The sequence below is a fragment of the Osmerus mordax genome, chromosome 26, assembly GCF_038355195.1.
Source record: "Osmerus mordax isolate fOsmMor3 chromosome 26, fOsmMor3.pri, whole genome shotgun sequence".
Lineage (NCBI taxonomy): Eukaryota > Metazoa > Chordata > Actinopteri > Osmeriformes > Osmeridae > Osmerus > Osmerus mordax.
This window is the reverse complement of record NC_090075.1, coordinates 1,344,873-1,369,917: the sequence shown is the minus strand read 5'-3', so window position 1 is coordinate 1,369,917 and position 25,045 is coordinate 1,344,873. Positions and strand designations below refer to the sequence as shown.

At 48.2% G+C, this 25,045-nt stretch overlaps 1 protein-coding gene across 2 annotated transcripts in view; it reads right to left on the bottom strand.

The window, feature by feature from the left end:
* elavl4 (ELAV like neuron-specific RNA binding protein 4) overlaps nt 1–22,517 on the bottom strand; it is a 55,974-nt gene extending 33,457 nt beyond the window's left edge. For both annotated transcript variants that reach the window (XM_067229600.1, XM_067229601.1), the window contains exon 1: nt 22,068–22,517. In XM_067229600.1, the coding sequence (XP_067085701.1) occupies nt 22,068–22,115 (48 nt within the window). In that variant the 5' untranslated portion in view covers nt 22,116–22,517. The remainder of the gene's footprint in view (nt 1–22,067) is intronic.
* Between the last annotated feature and the right edge of the window lie 2,528 nt (nt 22,518–25,045).

The window sequence follows — 25,045 nt, the reverse complement described above, 5'->3', positions numbered from 1 at the left end:
CTGTGGACCCCTGTGTCCCTCCCATTGTGGCCCAGGGGGGGACATCTCCTGGACACCTACCTGACAGCTTGGCACTGGAGCTCTGGAAGCCCGGGCCAGTGGCCCTGACTCAGCCCGGTCCTGCAGGCTCAGGCCCCTAGTCACCAACCCTGGCTCTCCAGACCAGGCCATGGTTGCACAGCCAGAACCCTGGCTCTCTCCGGCTTCCACTCTAAAACCAAGATCTATCTCTGGTTACGAGACTAGGACCAGTCTGTGTGACAGAACAGATACCTAGTGAGTAAACATATCCCAGTCTCAGTCTAAGATAAGACACACAAGCCACCACAGGAAGCAGCGTGAGGTGCATGGCTGTGCCAGGGCAGCTGTGTTTAGCAGGACGCTGGCGTCCTCTGAATCATCGTCCGCTCAGTGGACGAAGGTGACTTGGCCTGGCGGGCGACCTTGGTTGGTGTGCGATCCTTTTCAGATCCTGTCTGCCCGGAGTCTGACTTCAGGCCTGGTTCTGGGGGCTGTGTGTAGCCAGGTACAGAGCTGGTTCTGGGGGCTGTGTGTAGCCGGGTACAGAGCTGGTTCTGGGGGCTGTGTGTAGCCGGGTACAGGCCTGGTTCTGGGGGCTGTGTGTAGCCGGGTACAGGCCTGGTTCTGGGGGCTGTGTGTAGCCAGGTACAGAGCTGGTTCTGGGGGCTGTGTGTAGCCGGGTACAGAGCTGGTTCTGGGGGCTGTGTGTAGCCGGGTACAGGCCTGGTTCTGGGGGCTGTGTGTAGCCGGGTACGGGCCTGGTTCTGGGACTGTGTGTAGCCGGGTACAGAGCTGGTTCTGGGGGCTGTGTGTAGCCGGGTACAGGCCTTGTTCTGGGGGCTGTGTGGGTACAGAGCTGATCTACTTCGTCAGCACCAGCTAACCTGAGTGTGCCACCCCCCCCCACAGGTAGCTGGCAGGGCTGGGCATCGCCATGCCAACGCACCTGTGAGCGCGGGCGGCCATGTTTGAGTCAGTGACCTTCAGGCCTGCTGAACTGCTGATAAAGCAGCATTTTCTGTGCATTAACTCACGAGCTGAAGCCTACTCATTAGCGGTCCTAATCTAGAGGACGAGGTTATCAATGCTTACCGAAACCACCTTCCCTACATCTTTGGTTAAAAGAAAAAGAAAAACTGAATATAGGCTACTAACTATATCAATTTGAGCTTAAACGGCTCATTAAAATAATGAGAGGTTTTACTCAGCAAATGTTGGCTTCTGTACACCTTTCTCCGGCCTCGCTGGTAATTAATGTTTATCTAGAACCAGGAAGTGTAATGTCATCTTGTTGGAGCACGTACGTAGTTCAACACAGACAGGAACCCTGCAGATGGACCCCTAGAACAGAACACTGCATAGCCTTGTGTCTGTGTGCATCTGTTACCGAGTGTGTGTGTGTGTGTGTGTGTGTGTTTGGTCTCTCTCCACACAGAGACATGCAGATACACACACACACACTCGACGGTCCAGCTGCTGAGTAAAGAGAGCCGCTCCTAATCGAATCACTGTTTTCTTCCGTCAGCGACAGCTGAGCTCAGGCTCACGGGGTGTGTGTGTGGTGTGGGTGTGTGTGTGTGTGTGTGTGGTGTGTGTGTGGTGTGTGGTGTGTGTGGGTGTGTGTGGTGTGTGTGTGTGATAGTCTGATAGCCACTGTGGCCTTGCAGCAAAGGCAGGATGGTAAATCATACAGACACCAGCCCACCATCTCACAGAGTTTCATTCCATGGCCCAGGGTCTCAGCGATTGTGCGTGCGTCTGTTTGTCGCACAGCTAATCGAGTTATTGATTAGCATCTAAACCAGAGCTCATATAATCAGATAGTGAGAGGAGGAAGGACAAATGTCCATCATCTCAATAAGCAAACAGCCGCTGGAAACGCAGAGCACCAGTAACTACAGTGTAGTGTGGGCGGACTGGGTCAATAAATCATTTAGGGAAAATGTAGTGAGGTCTAAATTCATTAGTTAGAATGTTCTGTATCATACATGCCAAGTGTTAACAGCAACAGCGTGTTTATTGTGATAAGTGCCCTCGGTGTCGTGACTGTGCTATGAAACACTTTTCCTTAGAACCACAAACACGTTGTGCCGTTTCAGCCTGAATGTTAACACACTTAACTAAAAGCGGTGCATTTGAGGATTATGGCGCCATTATCAAATATGGAAATTGATGTCAAGGTGAGGATGTAGTGCCCATGTTTGGGTGGGTACAGCTCTTTCAGAGGAAGGAGCCTGTCTCCAGGGCATCACTGAGTTGCTGTACAGGAAGCAGAGAGGAAGAACAGACACTAAAGGCTGCCCCCCCACCCCCCCACCCCCCTGCCCCCCCACCTCCCTTACACCCCCCGCTACCCGTTCAGCATACCGAACGAAACCAGTGTGGCTTGCATTCAAACGAGCAGATTAATCTCCTTCTGCCGAGAGCCAGCATGAGCAACAACAACAAAAATTGCCCGAAGGAAAGGAGGAGCCGCGCTCGTACAGCATGTGCCAGTAAATACAGGGCTCGTTTCCACAGAAATTTCTGGAACGGCGTTTCAGTTCGTCACCGCATGGACGCGGGGGAGATAGACTCGCCTCCCCTGTCATCCAACACTCTCCTGATTCAAGACGGCGTTGCCGGTGTTGTTTGTGGCTGCCAACGATAATCTCGGTTGATAAGGATCTGAGTTGAAATGCCTATTCATATTTATGGACAGGGAACAGGAAAGATAATCTTCACTGTTGATTTGAAGGGGAATATAGAATCTATTTCCTAAACAAAACAACTGAATTCATTATATATGTCAGTATATAAAATATCAGTCTCTCTGTATACAACTACAACCATGTGATATCAAGTCTACATATCACAATATAAAATATCCATTCTTTGAAATGTTTTAGATACAATCCTGTTCTGTATTTGTGTCGTGGGTACTAAAGAAACAGGCTTCCTTTATCCGCCCGTCTGCTGAAACTGTACCGACGCTGTTTTTGTTTAATTTATTTACCCTCAGCATTCACTGGAGTGTGAGTGCTCGTCCCAGTCCAGCGCCTCGAACCACCCCACTGAGTTCCTTTACGTTCTTAGAGCAATGGACAGAGATTGTTTTAAAGTGAGTCTGAGGTATGAATCATGTTCCAAAAGCACCAGAAAACAAGCTCTCCCTTTTCTCTACTATCTTAATCCTTCCTTCTCTCCTCCTCCCTCTCTCCTAACCCCCGATAGGAACTATGTTTTTCCTTGCGCTCAGCTGGATGTTGCCTGTGGTCTGATGAGTCGGGTTGTATCTGCTATGGAGAGATACACAGGGCCCGAATGTGTTTGTAATTCAACCAGTGGTGCCATTTTGTAGCATGTTAGGTTGCATGTTGCAATCTATAATTCATTCGGCAACAGAAATATGAATGTTTAATATCTTTGAGACGGAGAAAGAAAAAGCCCTGTTGAAGGAGCGACCTTGAAATGTCCTTAAACATCACAGCCTGGTCTAGTCTGGCTGCCGACAAACAAGGAACAGCAACTGCTGGTGAGACACACACACACACTCTCTCACACGCACACACACTCTCTCACACACACACACTCTCTCACACACACACACACTCTCTCACACGCACACACACTCTCTCACACACACACACACACACTCTCTCACACACACACACTCTCTCACACGCACACACACTCTCTCACACACACACACAGCCTGTCTGGCTTCCTGCTGATGCTTTTGCAGCTTTCTGCTCTGGGTTTTTCCTGGGATGCAAAATGCAGATGAGACAAGGCAGCCGCCTTGTGAGCCGTCTCAAGAGAAACTGCCACTCACAAGCAGACGTCTGTCTGAATACCAAAACACTCTGATACAGAGGAGCCGGAGAGGCGGAACAGAGACGGAGAGATTGGGAGTGGTGGGGGACAGAGAGATAGGAAGGAGAGAGAGAGGGGGAGAGAGAGATAGGAAGAGAGAGAAAGATTGGGGGAGAGAGGGAGAAGCGAGGAAGAAAGGGCGGGGGTGAGAAATAGAGGGAGGGAAAATGAAGTGAACAAGAAAGGAATCCAGCTTCCTCGTTCCTGTCTCTGAGTAAATCATAGAAGTATAGCTACATTATACATATGAATATCCTCTCCCTTCAACTGTGCCCTCTGTCGGGTTATTTATTCTGAAACGCACAACAAGGCCAAGGCCCTGTATTCATTAGCAGGTCTGTAGCACGAGCCTGCAAACCTCCCTTTGATTATTTGTCTGTCTGTTGCAGTTTGAATTTCCGCCAAAGGAATTAAGGTTTGTGTCTGTGAAGACGGCTTCCCTTACAGCGGAATGACTGCCTGTGCTTCTCATTGTAGCTCTATCTCTCTTTCTCTCTCAGAAGACATACTTTTTTTTATTCAATGAACGAAGAAAATCACTGTGGAAGCCTATTACATTTTTAATGTTACCATTTTGTTGATATTCGTGTGTGTTTGGGCTTCACACAAAAGGAATATTTAAGAAGGAAGCTTCGTTATTGAAACAAAGGTTGAGAGCTGCTTATCTAAGGAGCGTGAGCTTGTTTAACAGACTAATTGGTGTCTTTTACATGGAAATACACAGAGAATTAACACTTAAGATATTGCCGAACAGTGATTGTGAATTCTTATTGGCTTGTAACATAAGTGGTTGATTAGAAGGCCAACACCTTTCTATTAAATTTTTTTTACAACCATTTTTGACATTGGCGGGATTAGCGAGACTAGCGATTAGCTAGTTAGGCCTTCCCAAAGGGGCTGACTGTAGATTAGCATTAGCATTAGCATTAGCATTAGCCAGGCTACTTGTAATAAGTCAAACACATGATATACAGCAAAAACTCTTACTGCATGAGTGGCTGCCAGTAGATAGCATTAGCCAGGACACTAAACGTCCCAGTAAACAATAGGTAGGAATATCTTTAAAATGCTGTGTAGACAGTCGCTTTAAATTGCATTATCCTGGCCACGCAAACACGATTTAAAGGTGGTAGTACCCACACTACATTTACATTTAGTCATTTAGCAGACGCTCTTATCCAGAGCGACTTACAGTAAGTACAGGGACATTCCCCCGAGGCAAGTAGGGTGAAGTGTCTTGCCCAAGAACACAACGTCAGGTGGCATGACCGGGAATCGAACTGGCAACCTTCGTATTACTAGCCCGATTCCCTCACCGCTCAGCCACCTGACTCCACTATGTGTAGCCAGTGTAGATCGGTTGAACTCACTCCTCAGATATGTATACATAACGCCAGCGAATCGCTAGCTTTTCGTTGGCGTAGTTGCTATGTGTATCCTACGTCTGCAGCACGTCCGACTGTGGCGCGCCCACGTCTGTTGTTATGCAGCAGAGTAGCTAGTTAGCGAAATACGGCCGTTTGGCAATTCAGCGCGTAAACCCTTCACTAATTACTACGATGCAGGGGGAGTGAAGAGTCAGGCCAACGTACCTGATGGGGCACCTCTCCATGTCAACAACATCAGCATTCTCACACTAATAGTCTGTGCTGTCATGTGCTAAACTTGGTCTGCTCAACATCTGGCTATTCAGTATTTACCCAGTTAAACAGACATTTGAGGTTATGTGGTATGTGGGTGGTATTTCATGGACGGTCTCCTATGGAGGTCGGCACTGTGTCAGTCAGTTTGGTGGGTGACTTATTTATAAAGTTTGTTCTAATGTGATGTTTATGAGTACTTTTAGCCTACACTGACAGACTGAGATATACCTTAACAAGGATTTCTTGTTGAAATGACTGAAGTGACTATTCACCTTTGATGAGATTCACCATTACATTTAGTGGTGATAACTGTCTTGGGTTTCCTTGATCAACACTGTTTCCACCCATATAGCTTCTACAACTAGTATTTCATCCCCTGTTTCCCCCCAACATCCTCCTCTCCATTCTCCTGTTAGTGAGGCCTGATTATCATTCCAGCAGGCATCCTCAGCTATTAGCATACAGGGAAGGTGTAACCTTGGAGCTGGACAGGGCTGAGACTAGCAAGGTGCTGCCCTGCTGAAGGATTGGTGTGCGTGTGTGTGTGTGTGTGTGTGTGTGTGTGTGTGTGTGTGTGTGTGTGTGTGTGTGTGTGTGTGTGTGTCCATCTACAGTGTGTGAGAGAAAAAGAGAGTGAAAGGGTGTGTGTGTGTGTGTGTGTAGCTGTTCTTAAGGTACTATGGTGTCTGGATAAGATATGCACCATAAACACCTCTCTATTGTTACCTTTATCCCTCTCTCTTACCCTCTCCTTCTACCCCCCCCCCCCCCCCCTCTCTCTCTCTCTCTGTGTGGCTCTCCCTATCTCTCGCTTTCTAGCTCTACCTCTTTCTTGCTCTATTTTTCCCTCTATCTCCCTCTCTAATGTACAACTCTCTCTCTTTTTTCCCCTTCTTTACCACCTCATCCCTATCCCCCATTCTCCCTCGCAACACCCTTCCTCCTCTTCCTCCAGGCTTGTCTTCCTCTAATTCTCCATCTATCTCCACCTTCCCCCGCTCTCTCTCTCTCGCTATTCCCCATCTCTCTCCCTCCCCCTCAACACCCCCAGTCTCTTTCAGCTTTGAGTTAGTATCCAGACCCTCAATCACCATGCTACAGCTAGCGTTCAGGGACATACTGTGCTAGCCGCAGCTACCATTGTCACCGGAGGGGGAATTGCTTTCTCTTTCGATTAGCATTTTGATTGCACGCTCACAGGAACAAATCCCAAATGCAAACAATCAAACATTAACTTTGACACACGGAATAATACCTCTCCTATTTCTGATTAACTACACAAAGTTCCTTTGTGACCGGGACATCATGTCAGTATAATGCAATTGCTTAAATTATACGTAGTTTAGCATCGACAGAGTGTACCACGGAGATGTTATCGTGTGGCGTGCCGGTGTGGATGGTGCAGGGCTGGTCTAGAGGGGGCTCTGTGTTGACGTGGAGTGATGGCTGTTTTAGCTGGTCAGCAGGCCTGTCGTGACCGGCCGCTAGATGGATGGGGAGGGAAGGAGGTAAAGTGATTCTCTGGTCTCCCGCCTCTCGTCAGACGGGGGATTCAGAGCCCTTAGTAAACATTACAACACACACACACACACGCTGCATAGACATAACACACTCAAACACTGTAAATGCGTCACATACATTGTACAGTTCCTACACACACATCATATATACATAACACACAAACAAACACATACAGTATATACACTAAGCAATCATACTGTTCACATGCATACACAACATACACAGTCAAACTACACCCACACACGAGCTAAGCTAATACGAGATGGGCGACAACAATGGGTAAGAAACAAGTTTGGATGTGAGGAACAGTGTGATACAGTCAGGAACATTACAAAGACACACACACCTACCCAGGAGTTCACACACTTACACACACACACACCATTTCCAATACGCAAACACCATTCTGAAAACAACACCTACCTCCCACCTGCTATTACAAGCACTTTGCATACATGCATATGAACACATACTAAAGAGTAAGTGTAAATATCACGGAGCACAGACACAACCTTGTGTACAAGCAAAACCCTGCACATGGAAAACAGCCCCTTGTCCATAACCTGAGATCTCTGCAAGCATGAACACACACACACACACACACCTGCCACGCCAGAAATAAACACACACACCCTTCCTCTCTCTAGTGCTCCTGCTGGTGATGTTACACTGCTGGCTGGCTAGCGAGTCATGGGATCTGAGCACAGCCAGGCAGAATCTGGCTGTCTGGCTGTCTGGCTGGATACGGTCCACTCCTTACCATTTTAAACCCATTCCACTCCATCTGGGTGCCGACGGCAGGTATGCCTCCTCAGCAACGCCTCAGCAAAATATCTCCACTGGTCTGAAGCTCTCTCTCTCTCTCTCTCTACTACCTGTGTCTCTTGTCCACTCTCTCTCTCTCTCGGTCTCTCTCTGCTACCTATGTCTCTCGTTCCTCTCTCTCTCTCTCTCCTAGCACTCTCCAGACTGCTATGAGCCTCTGGTGAGGCCAGGCATCGCAGTGTTTCACACAGGCTGGGCTGAGAGCTGAGACTGGGGAGAGAGAGGTAGACGGAGAGAGAGAGGTATACAGAGTGAGAGAGAGAGAGAGAGAGAGAGAGCAAAGGAGAAAGAAAACGAATTCTCTCCCCTCCCTTCCTCTCTCTTCCACCAACCCAACCAACGACCCCTCCCTAGTCTCCTCCTTATCTGTGAGGTCAGACTCTGTGCTGCCAGCTCTCTCATTGGCTCCCTGGCCAGTCTCGTCTGCCCCGCCCCGCCCTCTCCTCATTCCCTCTCCAGACTGTTAACACCTTCATTCTCTATTCAGCTTCCTCGCCATCAACACACACGCTCAGAGCCTCTCCTGCCTCTCTGCCTCTCCCCACCTGTCTCCTTCCCTACCTGCCTCTCCCTGCCTCTCGCTCCCTGTCTCCCCAGTAAAGGAATCGATGGCTGCCTCTCCTGTTTTGCTCTGGTGGTGCTGCTAGTGTTGAGCCTCCTGCTGGAGCCCAGAGCTGCCCTGACTGTAGCCTCGGGCTTTATGGTAACAGGATGCCTGCACAGCAATATGTATATACATGAGCCATCACTGGCCACATGGTAACAGCCCCCACACCGACACTCACACACACACACCATCACACCTCACACCTGTAAAACTACCACAATGTGTCAGATCACAAATTATTAAGATCGGTATAGCTTTATCTCCCTCCGTCTATATTATTAATTGACGGGGGAAATGTACAGCCTAATATCTTACGATATTACCAAAGGCTCCGATTTTTGTTTTTTGTGCCATTCAAATCAAATATTGTGCGACAGAGTAGGGTACATATGAATACGACATTAACGTAATTAGTAAGACTTTGAAGCAACTATAGACTCTGCAGAGTTTGTCTGATTCACAGAGACTACTGAAGAAATACACTCGTACGCTCCCTCACACACAAACCTGATGTGCACCTGCAAAATGAGTCAACAACCAATTTGCGAAGGGTTGGTGAAAAATCTGAGGATTTAAATGTAGCGCTTAGTCTGCTGAAAAACCAACGTGAACTGTGAAAAAAAAAAGAATTTAGGGGGAAATAATCGGTATCTAAAGGCGGGTGCGGCTGGCATTTTCAAGATAGTATTTTCCAAATAGTATGAAGCCGATTTACTCACCATGACCATTCTTATTTCGTGGGGAAATTGATGAAGTGAAAGGAGCGAAAGCCAAGACGCTTCAAGGCTCCGTGTATCTGAAGAAACCCGCTTGGTAAAGAGTCGCGCGTGGTCCCAAGGACAATCGGATAACGAAGGCGCGTGTGAGAGTGTATGAATGAGCTCGTGAGTGCCGTTAGTCGGGATGCTGAGAGCCGTGGGTGGAAATCTCGCCGTTCCTACTCGGGGCGGAGGAGAGAAGAAAGAAATGCGGGTGGAAAAAAAGTAATAAATCTAAATAGACGAACGACTTGGTCTTCACGGGAACGACAGCGCTATTGCAAGCATCCTTTCTTCATGCAACCCATTTATGGCATATTCAGTCGGTGTAGATTCTCATTGGCTGCGGTTAACCTGGGAAGGGGTGGTACGCTCGTGGAGGAGAGTTGGAGGAGGACTCGCGCAGGGGGACTCGAGCCGCTAAAGTCTAGTGGACCAACGCTCTTCACAGTGGAGTCTGTATTATAGATATCACCTGAGCATCGACACTAACTTCTGGATCATCGTGAACAATTAGAATAAATAAATGCATTCATGGACTAATAATAATAACAATGTTAACAATTATAATAATAATACTGTAAATAAGCCACAGTTTAATGCATTGATTTGTCCAAAAACATTCTTACCCACAAACGAAAAATATTGTGTTTTAAATAAAATAAATCTTCAATTTCATGATTGGCAGATTCATGAAAATACATACATTTATCGATTTTGAGTACAGTGCCCTTGTAATGCTAGATGCTTTTGTTCAGCATTACAGACAGCTTAGAGAAGCTGTGAACTGTTTGAGTGTTGAAGATGACCAGGCCCTGCCTTTGCTGCACCTTTATTTTCCATTCACCTCCAACCACATGTAATCTCTCTCTCTCTCTCTCTCTCTCTCTCTCTCTCTCTCTCTCTCTCTCTCTCTCTCTCTCTCTCTCTCTCTCTCTCTCTCTCCATCTAGGCTGCACGCAAGCAACTTCAATAATTAACATGATTCCCCTGTCCTCCTTGAACCTCACACAAAACCCATTTCACCTCAGCTCACAGACGGGGACCGTTTTTAAAGGCTATACCTCGACGCATCGTGACTAAGAACTATTCACGCACGCACACAAATACCCCGCCCTGTAATATCAGGAGGGAGTCAGGTGGCTGAGTGGTGAGGGAATCGGGCTAGTAATCCGAAGGTTGCCAGTTCGATTCCCGGTCATGCCAACTGACGTTGTGTCCTTGGGCAAGGTACTTCACCCTACTTGCCTCGGGGGAATGTCCCTGTACTTACTGTAAGTCGCTCTGGATAAGAGCGTCTGCTAAATGACTAAAATGTAAATGTGAATGTAAATGTAATATTACACCATAAACAACTCACAAACAAGAAGAGGGAGCTGTTGAGCAGCACGCTGTAGGGAGGGTGTGTGGGTAGGGGCGATGGTACTGTTGTTACACACACAACAACAAAAAACAAGACACACACTTACTCACACACCATCACATACACGTTATCCTCCCCTTTAGTTTATTTTCCCACGTTCTGGGTGATGCATTTGATGTAGCAGACGGTCAGAGAGGGGTGGGAAATCTTCTCCCAGCTCTCTCCGCACCCTCCCAGCTCCCACACTCCCCCGCTTAAATCAAACACGCCCGAACACCGTCGACGCTCTTGACTAACCTGACAAGAATACAAACAATTTGTTTCGATCGAATGTTTTCATTGCTGTGAACGCTCCTGAATCTGGTACCTGCATCTCGCCTCCACTAAAGCACATAGTTGCATTGTGCATCAGAACAATGGCTTTCCTCTGCTTTTCACGAGCCGCAGCACCCATCCCTCACGTCCACAATCCGACAGAGAGGAAGAGAAACGAGAAGGACCCCTTGTGCGGAGAGCTCTGCAAAGAAGCTCTCATTCTCTCCACTTCACCTTTGACCCAGACGCTCTCTGAGTAGTGCTGCGGCCCAGCTCAACAGTGTGCTCGACATACTAATAAGACACACACACACACATTCATACACACAGACACACATGCGTGCCCACACACACACATACACACTCCAGCTGCTGTAGCCCTGATGCCAGCAATTAGGACTCCCCGGACTGCTCTGGTCTGCATAGTTGGCTTGCTGGGATGATAGAATAGAATAGAAAATGATTTGGTTTTGTACTAACAAAGTAGGTCTAGACAGTGCAACACTTATGATGAACAGGAGTCTAAAACAAATGAGAATGCAGTTGAATTGTGCAGAATAGAATATAAATGATATTTTTCTTTCTACCTCCACTGCCAATCCTGACCTTCCTCCCGAACGCCCTGTCGGATAGATAACCAAAACACGATGTTTTTGAGGAGCTGCGCTGAATAACACGCTAGCTTCCCTCCCCGTTTACTTTCTTCAGCATTGACCTTTGTCTTCATGAAAAGCCTTCACGGCGAGCCGGAGAAACTGTTCTCTCTGCCACACTCCCTCTGGCTGTCTGTTTTTACTGCTGGCTGTTAATCGTCCTGCAGTGTAAATAACAAGAACATAATAATGATGAATACCAGCGGTTAGACGGCCGTTGGATTAGACCGGAGTGAGGGTGAAGGAGCTGGACAGGGGAGATGTCGTTTTACACCCATTGGAGGGGAAAGAAAGGATGAATCCTGTAAAAATAAAGGAGATACTCATTTTCCTGCTCTCTTTAGTATCCACCCACCCGTCTTATAAAGATTCCTGCAACAATTGTTGAATTTATATTATTGTTTTTGGTTCTTTCACTGATTTACTTTTCAATTAAATTGAATTGTCAAAGACCCTCCGCAGGTCTGTAGTTAAAAACAAATATTTAGAAGACACAGTCATGACTTAATCAGATACTGAATACACTTACACACACTCAAAAACTCCAAGCCACACTGTTTAAAAACCCCACAGATTCTTTCATTTACACTGATGCAAATTGAGACACGTCTATAACTGATAGGAACTATAACAGCACATTTTTAGGAGCCTCACTGTCAACTCTTACTTTTGCACCACTCATACACACACCCCTTCATTCTTATATGTGCTACCTGTGTGTCTTTCTGATGGGTATACCCAGGCAAACCTAACCACACCTCTCACGATCTAACACATATAGTGTTTCCCTGCTTCGTAGGCAAACCTTGCAGGAGATGTGTTGTATCAAGCATCACCGTATCACAACACATACATCTTGCAGAAAGCGTGCTAATTGTCTTGAATCCATCTTGTTGATAACCAGCAGATGCAGTGTCTCCACACTCCTCCCATGTTTCGCTGAGAATAATCAGCAAGTGTATTTTGAGGCAGCTGAGTGTGGATTCAAAGCCAAGGTGTGGCTCAGAAAATACCTCTAACTTTCATCGACACTTGTCTAACTCACGTGTTCAAAGCATTCCTCCGCAGTGAAATGTCTCACAAAAACATCTGATCAGTTCATTTCTGGGTTAAATAAATATATACATGTTTAACTTGCATATCTGTATATACGGTACATGACAGACTTAGATTTTGATCATGTACTGTACATATTTGAAATCATTTATTTCAAATGTGGGCAAGTAAAGGAACCTGTTTCCCCCGACAGACAGGCCTGCTGTTGGTTCTCTCCTTGGTATTCCTCTCCTCACTCTAGTTCTCCCAATGTTGTCCTTCAAAGACCCACCACTCCTCTATGGAGGCTTTGGCAGACAGAACCTATCTGTGGCCGTCAGATTGATGATCACCTTAGACACACACTGATACACACACACACACAGTCACCAACACACACTGAAACATTGTCCGGCTATCCGCCAGTAACAATCAACAAATGGGTGTCAGGCCTTCAGCATCCTGGCTTGGTGACAAATTGGCATTCTCTTTCTCCCCAGACATGAAACATCTATAGAAAACTTTCCCCAGACTAGGACAGCACTTGTCTCTCAGTCCTCTGTTGATTTTTTGTGGATTTGGAGCTTCGGATTACACGCGATCCTTCTCTGGATTTACACAGAGTTTTGTGTTTTGAGTTTATGGTTCCGAGTTTGTGTTAAAATGAGAAAATATTTACCGTAGTGTTTGCTTCGTTTGAGCTGTTTGACAAAATGTTCCTCTTTATATAATCGCTGCATGTCTTTCAGTCTCTACAAATACGATCTCTACAGGTACAGTATTTACCAACCTCTATTCATGCCTCTCCTTTCCGGCTATTTGCCTCTCTCCTATTTCCTTCTCCCTCTACATGGATCATTCTCTACCTCTCTCTACCTCTCTCTATCTGCAGATCTCCCTTCAATTTCTCACAAATCTATCTAGTTCCTTTCCCTCTGGATCTACCGCTCTCTCTCTCTCTCTCTCTCTCTCTCTCTCTCTCTCTCTCTCTCTCTCTCTCGCCTGTCTGATTTCTGCCTGTCTGTCTGATTTCAGCCTGGCTGTCTGATTTCTGCCTGTCTCTCTCCATGTCACTTGGCACACCACAGTCATTCCAGCTCTTGCTTGTGTCAGCAGTTCGACAGAAACCCATTCCGACTCGACATGAATAGTTCATGGCGACTTCAGGACGAAACTGCCCTGTATTTGTCACAGGCGCTTGTCATTCCTGTGAACCACAGGGCCGTCTCAAACGGCGATGTGTCGACCAGGGAGGGGCAGGCTGTCTCAATGAAACTTCCCCATGTCTCTAGGATCGGGCCTGACAGTCCAGAGGGGAAGAAAAAAAACGAAATAAAATGCAGGATTTTGATGACGTGTGTAGTATCTGAAGTACAGTCCACACAACGTCAACAATCCAGATGCTTCAGAGTATTTCTTCACCTAAACTTTTAAACGCATTATTCACAATGATTAGCGATAGGATTTGCCAGAAACGATAAGCCAGTTCCGCGGTTAAACTGATTGGTAGGCGGAGAGGGCTTGCGAAACCGTTGGCATAGTTACCAAATCTGCTAGGTAGAGAGGTTAGCATGGTTGTATAGACGGTTCCGGTCGGTTGCATGGCTAGCTGGCTGGTCAGTTGAAGTGTGTCTAGTGTGTGAGAGTGGGAAACTAGCAGGGGATTGGGGGATTACTGTCCACTTGGACAACAGAGGAGATCTCCACGGGAGATGACATTCACCACATTGCCACCTCTCCTCTCCTGTTCCGCTGCCAAGCAAGGCCCCTCAATCATATCACTGTTTACCCAAATGTCACACATTTCAATTATACTGCAGCTAAGTTTGGGATGTCATTGTTTCCTCCAGTCTCTATTATTCGTTAGTAAGACGGGTGATTATTCCCGATCGAACCTCGAAAGGTTTTGAGAAGGGAAAGGAGTGCTGTATGATACACTAGGCTAGCTATCAGAGTGATGGCTGGAGGGTTTTTCGTGGGACAGTGTTGGTGGGCTTGGGGGGAGATGGGGATGGAGGAAGGGGGGGGGGTTGCGTTTGATCCCAGTAGGGATTCAACCACACACTGAGGGTGACCACTGTGGTCCATCTGGTGAGGACTTTAAAACGCAGACACATGCACAGGCCCACATGTACACACACACACACACACACACACAAACATGTTCCTTTAGTTCTACTACCCATGGCCCTATACCTCAGCTGCATCTCATTCCTGAATGTTGCCGCCTAAAGATGGAATGGAAGAGAACAGAAAGGAAAAACATCTCAGGATTGAGATGCAGCCAAGGGCCTCAGCAGTAAAAAGCTGCATAATGTTTCCGTGCTCCAAATATCACCTCGTGCTTTTTTTTTGTTGCTCTTTCTCTTCTCTCTCTCTTTCTCCTTCTCTTGCTCTCTAAAGAGAATACTTTAGTCATTTTAACTGTTTTGTGGTGTAGCCGTTCAATTAACAAGTAAAGGTAATTATTTTCTTCAAAGGGTTCCTCCACTCCATCTGTTCGGGGTAGACAAACTAGACCTGGCGTTTGATAGACCGCCTCGTGAAATAATTTTTCATATATGAAAGGCGAGTGCCCTTCCTTCCTTCTCTGGACGTAGGATACATGGTACATAGGAGTGTTCCTCTTAATCTTACTTTCCTGTCCATCTGTCTACACAAACTCACAGGCACTTCCAGGAAATAAAATGAGGAGAGACACAGAGTCGAGAGAGATAGAGAGAGATATATAGAGAGAGAGCGCGATACCTTGAGGAATAATTACCATACATGAATACGTTTTTCAGTAAATTGGGTTATTTCAGTGTCTTGTCACTGATGTTCTAGGCAGACTCCATGGTACGCTATTTAAACCTGAAAGCTGGCGTTAGAATGTATGCATTATTAATCGGTCTGGGGAGAGTTCACTAGTAAGCTCATTCTCACGAGAAGTTGACGTTAGCTGATAGCAAAGCATATCTCTGTGGGGCTAGCAACTCCAATGCCCGCTAACTATTTAAGTAGTGCAAGGTTAATACAAACATGCCAGTTCACACTAGCTTGGTTAACGCTAGCCGTTCGCTTGCTCGGTTGATCTCTTTAGTGCTTCCTAGCACAGTTAATGCCAGCACTTTTGGGCCCTCCTTCTGTCCTCGGCAGCTAAATGTACGCGTCAGCCATACATCATTTATTCATGACAGCAGCCACTTTGCCTCTCCAGCAATTAGCCGATCAATACAAGGCATCGGCTGAGAAACTATCAATTCTGCGGACGAGGGGGTGGGGGGCAGTGTTGTTCGTCAACATGTCAGGAATGGGCTGCAGCCGATCACTCAATCATCCACGTCTGTCATCTAGCCGTTAGCCCCCAAACCGAGAGTTACAGACCGCACACCTTTAATCTGTGCTTCAAAATGGGAAACTACAGTGAGTAGGTCATACGGTAGGTCATGTCCTCTTAGCTGTTAAATTGTGTTTGTGAGAAAGCATTTTCTTTTCTGACTCGGTTAGGATAGTAAACCTGGTTTTATTCAACCTTCTGGCTACGGGATTGTGTTCTCAGTGTTATACTGTGGGTCGTTTCTAGTGTAGGTGCAGCCTGTAGCCGACAGTGAATTTGCCAGCTTCTTAACTGTAATCAAGAGATAATTTGCACATATTGAAGGGGACATTTTATTTCCTTCAAATGCATCTAGGTCACAGTGTTATTTTATCGTTTATCATTTTAGATTTAATTTAATTTTTTTAAGATTCTCCATTTAAGATTACAATAGCCTTATTAATGCGATTGGACGTTCATTGAGCAGTGTATGTCTGTATAAATGCCTCTCCCAAATTGGAAGTATTTTTGGACCACACAGAAGAACATCTCTGTTCAAGAATGCTGAACATTTGGGGGGGTCAAATTTGTTAAATGTTAAACACACTGGCTTTTGGTCAAAGTAGATTAAAAAGCAACCACAATTCCCAAAGTTAAACAAACATTTTAATCTGCGTGGGTGAGTAGCTCTCTTATTTCCACTTTCCGACTACCTCCGGCTTCAGATAAAACACTTTTTTAATTTTTATTATCCAACGCTGACTATTCACTTCCCTCTAGCTTCTCTGTCCCGATGATCATTTTAGCATCAACCCAATCACACCCCTCCCCGCCCTGTCGCGTGCGCCCAAGACGCCGTTCATCCTCGCCGTTTGCCTCTCTATGGGGGGAAACCACAAGCTTACTTCCAGGTCATGGTACCTGTATCCAGGAAGCTGACCCCTGGCGGACACAGGGCTACAGCTGCCCATCCGGGGGGTGTGGGGGTGTAGTGGGTGGAGGGGGTGTGGGGGTGGAAGGAGCGTGGGGGTGGAGGGGGCGCGGGGGTGGAGGGGGTTCGAGTGAGGTTGGTATGAAACCAAACATGTTAATGTGATCAGAGGGAGAGGCCCCATGCCGAGGAGCTTAATGACACGGCCGGGTATGCAAAGATCGCTCGGAGGGTGTACTGTGTAGAGAGAGAGGGAACAGAAGAGGGAGGGATGGAGAGGATGTGAGAAACAGGCTGGGTTCATGTGTGATACAAGGCCACCTGTCCTCTGTGCCATACAAAGTGATTCTTTCTCCTCCTCTCCCCTCTTCTCCCCTCTCCTCCCCTCTCCTCCTCCTCTCTTTTCCTCTCTCCTCCCTTCCCCTCTTCTCCTCTCCTCCCCTCTACTCTCCTCCCTTCCCCTCTTCTCCTCTCCTCCTCCCCTCTCCTCCTCTCCCTTCCCCTCTTCGTTTCTCCTCTTTTTCCTCTCTCCCCCCTTCCCCTCCTCTCCTCCTCTGTGCTCTCCAGGCTTGGCTGCAGACACCTGCTCCAGTCTGCAGTGACGGTTCCCAGCGGGACTGAGGCTCAGCTGCCTTCCACCAGGGCCCCCCCCCCCCCCCCCCCCGCACCCCCCCCCCCCCTCACCCCCCGGAGCCAGCCACCACCATAACCAGCTCTCCCTGCAGAGGTGGCCTCCCCCAGCCCTCACCCCCCCCCTCTCTGGCCCTCCTCTCAGCCTTACTCTGCCCCTCTTAATGGCACCGTGCCAGCTAGCGCTATTAACCTTCCTTTATAGTCTGCAAACCCTCCTCACACCACACACCACACACACACACACACACAGGGTACCACGCCCAATCCAAGAACATGACAACTCCAATGTTCCCGACAAGGATCCCTGATAAACAATCCACTCACTGATCTGGTATTATGTGGTGCTAAGTGGTATGCCGTACATATATTTGTTATGATCGGACAATTGATTGTAGAGCCACCGTTGTGTGGCAGCAGTCCTGGGTCTGCTGCAGGCCGGTGTGAGAGCTGGTGACCGCTAACTGACCTGGGGAGGGGAGACGTAGCATGTCGGTTAGAGGAGGAGGAGAAGATGGAGAGAGAGAGAGAGGAAGCGGGAGAGAGAGGGTGAGAGGGGGGGCAGGTGAGGGAGAGGGAGAAGATGGAGCGGGGGAGAGAGAGGGAGTGGGGTGGGGTGGGGAGGGGGGAGGGGAGCTCTGCAGAGAAGCGCTGCCTAGGACACAGATGACTGAGCAACGTTATAGTCTCTATGCCGAGAGGCCTGCCCTCTTCTTCTCACACCGGTAGACATCTCCTTCTCTCCTGCTCCTGGGGGGGGGGGGGGGGGGGGTGCTTTACTCCCCAGACAGCCCCAGTCTCTCCTCAACGTATAGAACTGTGGCATTTCCATCGTCGAGAGCAACTCCGTCGTTCCGTTGGCGACGTTTCGATCAGCGGCGCAATTTTGAGCCGCCTTTCGCCGGATGTGTTCCGCTCGTTGCCGTGTGATTCACGTAGTGTTTGGCGAGATGGTTGGTTCGTGTGCCGAGAGGCTGTGTGCTAATCAACAGCCATTGTATCTGAGGGAGCTTTTACTGGGCGTGGGCAACAACTCGCCTTTATAAACCAAACGCTCTCTCTCACTCTCTGTCTCTCTCTCTCTCTCTCTCTCTCTCTCTCTCTGTATCTCTGTCTCTCTCTCTGTCTCTCTGTCTCTCACTCTCTCTCTGTCTCTCTGTCTCTCCAGGCGTCTCGACGAGCGCTGCACCTGTCGGTGTGTCAGCCACGACGAGGTTGCGGAGCATAAATGAACTCATTTCCTGGGGTGGAAAACACAGCAATCAGGGAAGGAGGAAGTGCAGGGTGGCAGATGGAGGGAGCGTGTGTTTGTGTGTGTGTGTGTGTGTGTGTGTGTGTGTGTGTGGAGGGAGCTAATCATTGTTGTGAAATAGAGATGACCCCTCACCATCTCTAGGGTGCCAATGTACCGTCTGTCTGCCTACGCCAACCCAAGCAGCCACTCTCTCTCACTCTCTCTCTCACTCTCTCTCTGTCTCTCTTCCTCACTCATCCTCTCTCTTCCCTTCTTCCTCTCTCTGTCTCGTTCTCTTTTACTCTCTCCTGTCCTCTTTTTGTCCTCGTTCTCCATTTCTCCATTTTTATCCTCTACTCTGTTCTTTGCATAGTTGACATCCTGATCTACACTGTTTTTACAAAGTCTGTACCCTCACTTATTCCTTCAGTCTTTCTCTTACCCGCTCTCTCTCTCTCACACACACACACACACACACACACACACACACACACACACACACACACACACACTGCAGAGTTTCGGGGCTGAAGCCATTTCTAAAATCAATAGAGTTTGTCGTGATTATAATCTAGTATCTTAAAACGGGGCCTCAGTGATGGACTATCATCCATCCAGTTGATATCATCCTTCCTCTATCATCCATCCAGTTGATATCATCCTTCCTCTATCATCCATCCAGTTGATATCATCCTTCCTCTATCATCCAACCTGGATCACACAAGAGCAAAGTGTCCTCAAGAGAAGGTCAAAATACAATTTCTGGATGCATGTTAGATATTAATTTAATTTAATTTTTTTCCGTATTGTTGTTTCATTTCTTATCAAGCCATACTTCTTCTCGGTTTTGTTTCCAAACTGATCAGTATGTTCAGACCGTGAAACTTCTCTCCACCTTTACTCCACCTTTACTCCATCCTTACTGCACCTTTACTGCACACTGTGTTCCATCTCTTCTGTCTGCTACAGGAAGGAGGATACAGGTGTGAACACGCATCCTTCATCCAGAACATTCATCTAATGTATGCAAATGAGCGATCTGTGCTTAATGAAGGTCTCATTAATCACTGTAACGATGGTCTGTTTTAACCACGCTAACTGCGCTCACACAAACACACACACATGGGCGCACACACAAATACGTTTCACGGCGAGCAACCGCAACAACTGCATTGCTTGAAAATGATCGTGTGACGGTCGTTACTGTGATTACACGTACGTGACGTGTTCGGATATTTGAATCCTATTGCTCATTCCAGTCATATTGTCCAAAAGAATGAACAGACTGAGTCATTCTGCTCACTCACTAACTCATACTGCATGAAAAGAATCAATCACATCAAAACTGCATCTAATTCACTTCGATTAAAAGTAATGACAATATAAAAAAACAAGATTCACTTTTCCAAACATTCCACATCCAACCTCTCGCCACCTCCGCCCCCTCTCCACCCCCCCCCCTCCCACCCCGCCCCGCCCCCCACACACACACACACACACACCCCAACAACGGCAGCTCTTTTCTCCCTACTGTCAGCATGACAGGGATTTCTACGGCGTTCCGGAAGGCTCTGGGGTGGGGGTCTGAGCCAGTTTGACGGGGAGCCCAAACCAACGAGAGACCGGTACAGATTAGACACCCACAGTTTCATGTCAATTTAATACACCGAGGAGAGTCGAGGATTTACTCCCAGCGCTGCAGAATATCTCCTCCTAGGGAAAAACGGTCTGTCAGTGGTAACCTTTCCCTGAACTGAACAATACTGTACCCATATACATCATAAACAAGAGACACGCACAAACACACACCATTACACACACACTCACAATCACACACTGCTACACACACACACACTGCAGCAAGATAAAAACACTTGAATGAGCACATTTGTTTCACGTATGAGCGAAGCAACGTAAACATTCTGCTGTCTTTGAAGAAAATACGATATTGAATTGTGTTCTATGGACCTAATCTTGATCACCCTCTATTTGGTTTCTTGATATGTTCCTACTAGCTTCCCGTCACTGAACCATTGTGCTTATGGAAGAGTTAATGCACTACGACCGACATTTATAAAATTGTAACAATAAATGTGAGACACCCAGTAATTAAGGGTGAAAACCTTTCCTTGTTTACCCTTCAATCAATTCTAACATCCGTGTATTGCGAAAGAAATGTAAATGTTATTTTTTTTTGTGTGTGAACATTGTTAAACGTAAGCTTACAGTGTATCTTGTTAATGCCCTTACAGAACAGTGTGTGAACTGTCTGCTCCAGAGGATACAGCGTTGTTTGCGGGCGGTAGCAAACTGCGCATACAGTGAGGCTAGCACTCCTAATGCAAACATATCACCTACACACACAAACACGCACACACACACTGCCTCTCTAGCACCCAAGGTAACCGACTGACAGACAGGGTAGAATAGGCGGATGTAATTGAGCACACACAAGCATGTAAATAACTGCTAATACAATTCCTGGGTATACGGTCATGATCCTGCATCGATTTGTTTTCTGCCTCCCCTCTCTCTCTCTCTCTCTCTCTTTCCCTCCCTCTCGATCCCTCCTTCGACTCTCTCTAGTCCTCTCTATTAGCTGTTTGTCTGAGCCGATGGAGGTGTTAGGATCCGTCTGTGCTCTTACCAGACGCGGCCTGCCTCCGGCCAGGGCTGGAGGGAGCTGGCGGGGGGAGAGCGGCGAGTGTGTGTGAGACACGGAGCCGGCGCCAGTGGCGCCCAGTCCCCATAGCTGACCGGAGCGCGACATCATCTTCAGATGCTGCTCCCAGAATACACATGCTCACACACGGACACGGGGGGGGGGGGGGGGGGGGGGGGGCAGAAGGCAGAAAGGACAGAGACAGAATGGTAAAGGGCAAAAGAGGGAGTGAGGGGGAACGAGAGGAAGGATAGAGAATGAGGAACGAGGAGTGGGGGAATCACAGAATGCTACGGCCTCACACAAACTAAGGCTCATATATAAACACACACATTTAGCTTTTGATGGGTTATGTCACAAGAAGGCTCGATGACTGAAGCCATGTTGCTGTAGGCAGTACAAGGAGCAGCACAATGGGTGTCACGCTGAAACTGCTTGCCTGCCTGCTACCCTCCTACTCTTTACTGCAAGCCAATATCCTTTTCCGCTACACCCTCCATCTATCCCCCCGTCCATCCTTCCTTCTGTATGCTCATCCATCCTGCTGGGCTAATATGGTTTGTCTTGATCGCTTAATAATCTGTCTTGTGTCTAAAAACGTGGGCACAGAAGTGAGTGTACACACACACACACACACACAGTAACACGGAACACGGAATGGTTGGCAGCAGACACACACAGGTGAGGCGTGAAGGAATATTCAAATCCAGGTTTACCTCATTACTCAACAAAGCAGCATTGAGCGTCCGGCTTATTTCAAACATCTTGGGAGTCGGGGGTTTGTTCTGTCGTCCTCTTGCTGGTCTTCTGTCGCTTGCCCTTCAGCGCTTTTCTCTGGCTCTCTACCGCAAACGGGAGTCAGTCCCGGGAAGGAGCGGAAAAGAAAAGAAAAGAAAAAATGTATCAAAAAAAAAAAAAAAAAAAAAAAAAAGGAAAATTGTACAAGGGGGAGAAATCCTCTATTAATTGGGTTTGGTTCTGGTGTCAGCTGTGCGTGTTCCTTCCCGAAGGCTGGTACGCTAACCCACTGATGCTGCGGCTGTAACCAGGATCTCGGCACACACAGGAAGAGTCAATATGTTGCTGTTTTTTTTTTCCTTTTTTTTATCTCCCCAGAGTCAGCACATTAAAACAGGCATGCAGAGAGAGCTGGTCTCCTTATCGGTCACCCGCACACTGGCTCACACAAAACGCTCCGATCCGCACCCTGCTCGTCCACAGATTAGCCTGTCCCAAAACATAGCTCTTAGTTTAAACTCCCTCCCTCTCTCGCTTTACCCCTTCTCCTTCGCTCTCTCTCTCTCCTTCATTCCTTCCCCTTCTGTGACGCTCTCTCTCTCTCTCTCCCTGCTCTCTCCTGCTCACGCGCTGATGCAGGCGCTTACAATTCACCGTGCGGCCACAAGGTGGGAAGACAGCTCCAGCCGTCGCCTCTTCTCCTCCTCCCTCTTTCCTCCCCCGTCCCCTCCTCCCACCTTCCTCCCCACCTCTGTCTTTCCTCCCCCCTCCCCTCCTCCCACCTTCCTCCCCACCTCTGTCTTTCCTCCCCCCTCCAATCCTCCCACCTTCCTCCCCCTCCTCTTTCTTTCCTTCCCCTCCTCCCATCTTCCTCCCTCCTCCCATCTTCCTCCCTGTCTCTCCTCCTCTTCCTCTGTCAGGAAAGAAAACAAGGTCAAGGCTCCTGTTCCCCATCTACCCACCCTTCCATGGAGGAAAACAACGACACATCACTGTAAGGGTACAGAGCAGGGTGGAAGCAGGATCCTCAGAGGCCATGGGTTCTATTCCCACAGAGGTTTCACTCTGAAATAGGTTGGTGTTTCTCGAAAGCAGCCGAGGATTGCAGAGCTGAGTGGGATGCTTCACCCTATTAGGAGCATGATCTGAAATGACTAATGGTCAATTAGTGCCAGAACTTTCCTGTCCTGTGCCACTCCTCTCTGCACATGGCCATGGAATAAACACTGCACTCGATAGGGTCTTTTTCCAGGCCTGAAGTGTGTTTGAATCATCTTCAGCAAACAGAAGTGATTCACCCAGTGTGTTGCTGGCTCTGCATATGCTGGGTGGCTGGTCGCTGTCCCCTGTGGCCTGACTGTGCTTTTCCCCTACCCTGGTTCCAGGACGAGAGGCCGGGACGCTAATAGCAGTCTATTGACACTAGACCATCTGTCTGGGTGGACTGAAGCCAGAGGCGAGGAGGAAGGGAGAGGGTGAGAGAGGGGTGAGGGGGTGAGAGAGGGGGGAAGGGGGAGGGTGAGAGGGTGAGAGAGGGGGGGAGGGGCGGAGTGAGAAATGTCTGAGGGCGGGAGTGTGAGGGTGATAGTGGGTGAAGGGATTCAGAGTGGGAGGGGTGGGGTGGAGGGTGGACAACTGGGGGAAGGAGGAGGAAGTGGACCGGGGGGAAAGTGTAGAGAAGAGAGGAGGAGGGGGAGAGGGAGATGCGAGGAGGAGGAGAGGGAGATGGGGAGATGGGAGGAGATGGGAGGAGGAGGAGAGTGAGATGGGGAGATGGGAGGAGGAGGAGGAGAGGGAGATGGGGAGATGGGAGGAGGAGGAGGAGAGGGAGATGGGGAGATGGGAGGAGGAGGAGAGGGAGATGGGAGGAGGAGAGGGAGATGGGAGGAGCCCCGTCCTCAGTTCCAGGTCCAGTATCTGGAGGGGGGGGGGGGGGGGGGGGGGCTGCCTCTCAGTCTCTCTGACCCGCTTGTTCCTTGTTGCTGTCGCCATAGTGATTCTCTGTGTCATACTGTAGGACGCCTCTTACTTCCCACATTCTGATTCTGCATGACTTCGCCTCGGCCATCAATGGGGGCGTTTGCCTGTCCACACACTCACAAACACACACACAAAAAAACACGAAGACCATTATGAGTCTCCATATGCCAGAACACAATAGATGTTTTCTGAAATGACTGGAAAAAAAATTTAAAGAACAAACAAAACTTACATCTTCAACATCTTTTCAAGAGCAGCTAAAAGGAGAATTTTAACACATAGCTGCCATTTAGACGCGTGCTCCTCCCTAAGGCCTCTGCTCAGATCTGCTCACAGCTAAGAGGTATGTCCTCAAATCATCACCGCTAACAATGTACACTAAAAATAGGCCTAGATTATGAAGCTGAGTACAAGCTCTGTGTTTAACCATGACAGTGACATGTGCTTGTGCGGAAGTCGTATGTGCAGAATTAAACAGAGGTCAGGATTGTTTTGATACGGAAAAGAAATATTGAATCTCTGGAGAGGCAATTAAAATGTGAGGATCATGGAATGGACTGTGCTTTTTCTTTGTTTGCCTTTGATTGATGTGTTCATTAAGTCATGTGTACGGCGCTCAGACCTGGAGAGCAGGATGTTTCCTAGTCGAGAAAAACAGAATCGATGGTGATGGATGGGGGTGGTGGGTGGAGGGGTGGGTGGGGTAGTGGATGGAGGGGTGGATGGGGTAGTGGGTGGAGGGTTGGATGGGGTAGTGGATGGAGGGGTGGATGGGGTAGTGGATGGAGGTGTGGATGGGGTAGTGGGTGGAGGGGTGGATGGGGTAGTGGGTGGAGGGGTGGATGGGGTAGTGGGTGGAGGGTTGGATGGGGTAGTGGATGGGGGGGTGGATGGGGTAGTGGATGGAGGTGTGGATGGGGTAGTGGGTGGAGGGGTGGATGGGGTAGTGGGTGGAGGGGTGGATGGGGTAGTGGGT